Below are 5,855 nucleotides of genomic sequence, written 5' to 3'. Positions count from 1 at the left end.
CATGAAATGTTAAGTTATTATTATTATTATGAAGGCGCAGTGGTCCTTCAGTGTGGAGCACTGAAGGACTTAGGATTTAAGCCTTTCACAGGTATTGAGTAAAGAGTGAGTGGCACATCAACTGGACAAATCCAGTACAGACAATATTGACATCGTTTTAAGATGTGGATCTATGAACTTTATGATTGAATGCATGTTTTCTAAATGTGAATCTTTTGCTATTAAAAGAGTAAAAAGTCGTTGTTGTTGTGTTCATTGTGGACGTATTCTGTGTTTTTTTTAACAACTTTGTAAGGTTTGTGGAAGGTTTTTAATTTAGTTTCAGTTTACCTAAATCAAAAAACGAGGTCCGGCCAAAACGTCTATGTGTGAAGTTGCAGGTTTGAGCCACAAGAGGGCGAAAACCAATTGGCTCAAGCATACAACCACACTTAGAGTGGACGACCTTTTGGAGGGAACTTGTTTATATATGCAGTTGCACGTTTGAGCCACCGGAGGGCGAATCGTGCAGACAACCTAATGGCCGGACCTCGTTGGTGGAGCTAAACCGAACAACCGACCGCATTACCAGACCAGATTTCATCATAAAATGTGTCCCTACGCTAAACTGCCCTTGTGGAACATGAATAAAGTAGATATATTTCGACTGAAGAAAACCAAATTAGAAATTATAATTTAAATAATGACGAATAATGATACTGCTCATTCAAAAAAGTGTATATGTCAACCTTTAATCATTTCTTATTACAGACAAGATTGACATCGTTTTTAAATGTGTATCTGTATTATGATTGAATGCATGTTTTGTAAATCAGCAGTTTGGTTGACAGGCCACTCGGCCTGTGGACTGTACTGATAGCCGTGTCCACAGACAGCCAGCCACAGAAAATAGTTTATTTTCAATTAATAATGTCGAATGAAAAAGTGGGACAAAATGTTTAATTTGCGTGGCTAAATTAAAATTAAAGGCTAAAATTGAAATACAACGTAAAGTGGGACAGGTGGTCACTCTACCGATGACTGATTACCACAAAAATGTAAAACGTGTGTGTTTGTTACCTGGAAGTATGTGACGTAGATCAAGCCACGCCCTCTGCTCGCCCGTCACCCGTGTGTAACTTGACCTTTATCACCATGGAGACAGAAGCTGTCTGTTCAGATGAACTACAGAACTTTAATGACCCGGAGCTCCGCTCAACAATTTATCTGCTACTGTGGGAAAGGGGGAAAGGGAGAAAGGGGGAAAGGGAGAAAGGGTGAGGGCTGACGGTGGGAGACTCCTCCTGCACCACCTCCCCGGCTCCTGAGTCCCACAGCCGGGCAGCGTCCCGTCGATAATCCTAGCTGCTCCTCAATCATGACTCCGTCCCTTCAGAAACGGCTCATCTTCTCCGCCTCCGGCCTCCTGGGTTTCTGTTGTGCGCTCGCCACCGCTGTGGCCTGTGGTCTGCCGCTGTGGGTCAACGGAACCGCGCTGTGCCGGACCGGAGCCGAGCTGGTGAACGCGTCTGGAGCAGAACTGGACAAGTTCGTGGGCGAGCTGAGCTACGGGCTGTTTCAGGGTCAAAGGGTGAAGCAGTGCGGCCTTGGAGGGAGAGTGTTCCGGTTCTCAGGTGAGATCTAAACAGCAGTGTGTAAAAATGAACCTGAAGAAACCGAGCAGTTGTTTGAAATAATTGGTGAATTGGAGAACAACTTTACTATAGTCAAAATTTACATTTAAAAACTTAAAAAAGTTAGTTAAAATGTAATCAAATTGTAAAAACAGTTTTAAAAAAGGAAAGAAATTAAATTGTGGTGTCTTTACATCACCTGGATCTGCTCTTTAATATGTTAAATTTAATAAAAGTAAAATGGACCACACACGAACCAGATCTCAATATAATCATTTTAAATTTGACTCTTTTATATATATATAAATACATCTTAGATATACTAACTGGATAATTCATGTCCAATATCGACATATGAATCGTTTCTATATTGGTGGTTGTCAAACTATGTACGTGTACTTGGGCTCCCTCCAGTGGTACAAGAGCGACTCTGATTGCTATTCGGATTAGATTAATAATTTGAATCATAAATACTGTATATTGTAGTACTCTGTCTTTGTCCCATTTGTATTTGGCTGTAAGATATGTAAGTATCTTATTAGTTCTTAATTCCTCTTCTTCATTCACTGGTCCTATCTGAACAGTGTGGTTCTGTGCTGCTGTACTTTAATGTTGGTCAGACTGATGTTATTAAAACATAATCTGATTAATTAGACCAAAATAAATAGGATGACAACAATGTCACCTATGTCAGATCTTTAGTCCAGAGTCTCTGAGTCTGCTGTGGTCACATCACCAACGATGTTCCTGACTGACTGGATTTGATTAAACAACAAATGAACATTTTTGCTGCAAGGACAGTGAAAAAATAGTAACTTGACAACAATTTCTTCTCTGTTTCATCGCACGTGTCATCTTCCTTGCCTCTCCTCCTCTCCAGTTTTCCCAGATCTCCTCGGCGCTGTTCCTGCTGCCCTCCACGTGTCTGTGATTGTCTTCTGCGTCACTGTGATTCTCTTCTCCTCTGTGGCCACCGGCTTCTTCTTCTTCAATGCCTTTGGTCGACCTTATGAGACGCTGCAAGGCCCCATGGGACTTTACCTGTGGAGCTTCATCTGCTGTAAGGGACAACTGATTACCAGTATTTACAACAGCTTATCAATATTTATATCTTGCTATCAGAATCTCACAATCTTGGTACCAATCCCTCAGGTACTTGTAGCCTTTTGGTGATGATCCTGTTTGCTTCTGAGGTGAAACTGCACCGTCTCTCCGAGCGAATCGCCAACTTTAACGAGGTCACCTACACGTTCCAGACACACAGTGAACGTTACGACAGCTGTTTTTGGCTCCTTTTCCTGGTCTTCCTACTCCATGGACTCAACATTCTCTTGATCCGTCTGACGGGAATACAGTTCCCCTTCAGGGAGAACAAGGAGTCTGAGTTAAACGGGGGTGCTGTTGACCTGATGTACTGAAGTGGATTAAAAAAAAACACAAAAAGACACATGGGCATATCAGAAAATCAGAACAGCAACTGCCTATATTGACCAAATCCAGAAATAAGTTCTTCAACCATAACTGGGATACTAGAGCTAGGAAGACTCTCTCATTCTACCACGACCCTGAACACCAGAGCCCTGAGCTCCCAAACTATAAAGCAAACCCAGACTCCTAGAACCTCAGAATATAAACTCCTAACTTCATAGAGCTTCACTCAAAAACTTGGCCCAAAAAAATACTTTTAAAATGTAAATGATCAATAATTGTAGTCACAATAAACATAATCTCTAACTTGGTTTCCTGTGTTTTATCTCATTAATTAAATTATTTTAACACTCCACAGCAATCAACAGTCAACTGCTTATAAGAATGATTAACAAAAACAAAAAAATGTCACACTGTAATGAAGCCGACCTGGGACTTGTGATTGAGACCAGACGATCATCAGGAGACGGTTCACTGAAACTGTATATTCAGAGTGAAGCAGCCTGTTTTATACTCAAACCACAACTTCTGACAACAACAGAGTTTCTCCATTTGTTTTTGGTCCTACAGTGGACAGACATCATTTATGGAATGGGCAGAAGGCAAGGTTACACACAAACACAGCAATTGTTGACATCACAACAATAGGACACAGCAGGACAGAAATCAGAATCATAACAGTTCATTTTCTGTCCCCCTGTTGGTCACATGAGGAGTGACTACTATGTTGTGAAACAGCACAATTACTCTGCAGGCACTGAACTCTGCGACATTAGGCAAGGTACTGGACTCTGTACCTGACAGAGATCAGCATTTGGTCTTGGTTCTGGTTCAGGTCTAGTCCATGATCTTTGCTGAATCTTAAGTCCAGTCTTGCTTCTGTCCTCCGTTTCAGAGATCTGGTGCTGAGTCTTTCCATAGGATCCAGACCCTGCACAGGGTCCAGAGTTATTAAGCCATCCCGCTCCACTGTAGTGATGTGTACACCACTGTCCCATCCTTTACTGAGGAGCAGAGCAGGACAGTCTTTTTCACATTAGATCCCAGTCGTGCCACAGCGAGGACATCCAGCAGACACATGGACTCCTCCAGATCAAGACACACAGCAATGAAGTGTGCGTGGAAACGCAGAGGGTCTCCTGAAGACATATGAGAGGAAAAATTAGAAATCATTATGGAAGTGTCCAAAACTTTGGTGAAGCACTGCCCCCTATTTGTAAATAGGACTGCTGTGAAGTCAACACATTAACATAAAACTAGGAACGCATCAAAACAACACAGCCAAAAACAGAAAGGGGAGATTTGTTATAAAAATGGACTGTACTCAATTTGCTTTATTAAGATCATTACTTGGATGTGGAAATTAAGCAGCGCGCACAAGAAATGATCCAGGCTTTGTTGGATGCAGAGAACCGCAGAGAAAGCAGTGAAATAGGGACAATACTGCAATTTAATCACAGAAGAGTGGGGCCCACCTGGGTAAACAAGGAAGTCGCCTCCAAACTTCCCAGCTGATGTCAGATAGAAGCCGCGCCCTTTCAGGTCTCTGAACACCCGGTACCTGGCATCACAGCGTGGGCCATCTCGTTGCCTAGTTGGCCAGTCAGCCTGCAGGAAGGCCCGGTCCTGGGGGTAGTAGGTCAGTCCTGCCCTCGCTGTGCTCAGCTGGACCGCCATAGCGGACTGAGGGAAGGAGAAGTTTTGGTCCAGGGTCTCCAGGCGGTGCTTCCAGGCATCTTCTGATGACTGAGTGTCTGAACCAGAGTATCATCATTAAAGAAACTGATTCTATCAGATTAAAGACACCATTAGGTCGATGGTCTCACGTGTGTTTGAAGACGTCATTGCTCGCAGCATTGCAGCCTTCCTGTCCTCCAGGGCAAGAGCACTCTGCTCCTCATAACTTTGCTGTAGGTGCGCTTCATACTGCTCCACCTTTTGACGGAGCTCCTCCACCCCTTCAGCTCTCTGATGACAAATCACACAACAATTACAGTTAGGAAGTGGATCACCGTCACCTTTGACCTGATTAGAACAAGGCCGACTGACCTGTCCAATCACCCTCAAAGGTCAAGTTTACGGGTTTGGTTATTCAGATTGACTCAGCTGGTTAATGGTCAGTGATGGGTTCACTCGCCTGGTTAGCTACAGGTAGAGCAGCAGCAGCCTGTTTTTCACTAAGCAAACGCTCCTCTTCCGGTAGCAGCAGCAGAGGGCGACCCATTCGACCATTCTGCCGCGGTGCTCGAGGAAGAGCTCCCACTAAAGAACCAACTAAACCCATGGAGCGGAACTTTTTAATGTCTTCCATCCTCCACAGCAGGGGCACAGAGTCACAAAGACTGAGACCGACAGCACTGGATGAAACTTCCTCCTCCTTTGCTTCCTCCATCTTCTTAGCTTTGCTTCTAGTTGGAAATATTTACCTGAGAAAAACAGACCAATTAGCTGGTAGAGCCACAGTCAAAAACTAAAGAATTTACTGAGCTGAGCTACGGGGAAGACAGACAATTGGACGTTATAGTAAGCATGTTTTAAAACATTTGGTTTATGTTTCATAATAGGAAAAAAATTAACTTTTAGCCACATATTTGAACTTGTCCAGTTCTACAGAAAAACAAAATAGTTCTACATTCGGGATGTTCGTCATTACTCCAGTTAACTAAAGATTTGATAGGTATTTATCAGCTATGACAAGTTCGTGTCTTACACACATATAACAGAAACTTACAGCTGTAAACACACGCGGTACGTCCTCTCGCGTTCTATTTCCGGATCCGGAAGATGATTCAATTTGGTTTGGAAAAAAACACT

The 5,855-nt window shown here is 43.1% G+C and overlaps 2 protein-coding genes across 5 annotated transcripts; one reads left to right on the top strand and one right to left on the bottom strand.

The window, feature by feature from the left end:
- Window positions 1-280: 280 nt before the first annotated feature.
- Window positions 281-3,351, top strand: clrn1 (clarin 1). 2 transcript variants are annotated; one of them, XM_025057184.1, is made up of 3 exons: window positions 281-1,613; window positions 2,494-2,694; window positions 2,736-3,351. In XM_025057184.1, exons 1-3 carry the CDS (start codon window positions 1,358-1,360, stop codon window positions 3,029-3,031), a joined length of 753 nt encoding a protein of 250 aa, XP_024912952.1. In that variant the 5' UTR covers window positions 281-1,357; the 3' UTR covers window positions 3,032-3,351. The 2 variants fall into 2 exon arrangements, with proteins under 2 accessions (XP_024912952.1, XP_008313722.1); XM_008315500.3 differs by having other exon boundaries at window positions 329-1,613; window positions 2,494-2,673; window positions 2,766-3,351.
- On the bottom strand, window positions 2,843-5,855 carry tsen34 (TSEN34 tRNA splicing endonuclease subunit). Of its 3 annotated transcripts, XR_521939.3 has the most exons (6): window positions 5,773-5,855; window positions 5,179-5,467; window positions 4,868-5,009; window positions 4,517-4,795; window positions 3,839-4,180; window positions 2,843-2,973 (listed from the first exon to the last, which is right to left on the bottom strand). XR_521939.3 is itself a non-coding variant. In XM_008315501.1 (5 exons), exons 2-5 carry the CDS (start codon window positions 5,431-5,433, stop codon window positions 3,993-3,995), a joined length of 864 nt encoding a protein of 287 aa, XP_008313723.1. In that variant the 5' UTR covers window positions 5,434-5,467; window positions 5,773-5,855; the 3' UTR covers window positions 3,530-3,992. The 3 variants fall into 3 exon arrangements, 2 of the variants coding, with proteins under 2 accessions (XP_008313723.1, XP_024912951.1); XM_008315501.1 differs by lacking the exon at window positions 2,843-2,973 and having other exon boundaries at window positions 3,530-4,180; XM_025057183.1 differs by lacking the exons at window positions 2,843-2,973; window positions 5,773-5,855 and having other exon boundaries at window positions 3,530-4,180; window positions 5,179-5,762.

The sequence above is a fragment of the Cynoglossus semilaevis genome, chromosome 8 (assembly GCF_000523025.1).
Source record: "Cynoglossus semilaevis isolate Cse_v1.0 chromosome 8, Cse_v1.0, whole genome shotgun sequence".
In the NCBI taxonomy this organism is placed as follows: domain Eukaryota; kingdom Metazoa; phylum Chordata; class Actinopteri; order Pleuronectiformes; family Cynoglossidae; genus Cynoglossus; species Cynoglossus semilaevis.
The sequence above is the reverse complement of the archived record's forward strand: the minus strand, read 5'-3'. Positions and strand labels throughout refer to the sequence as shown.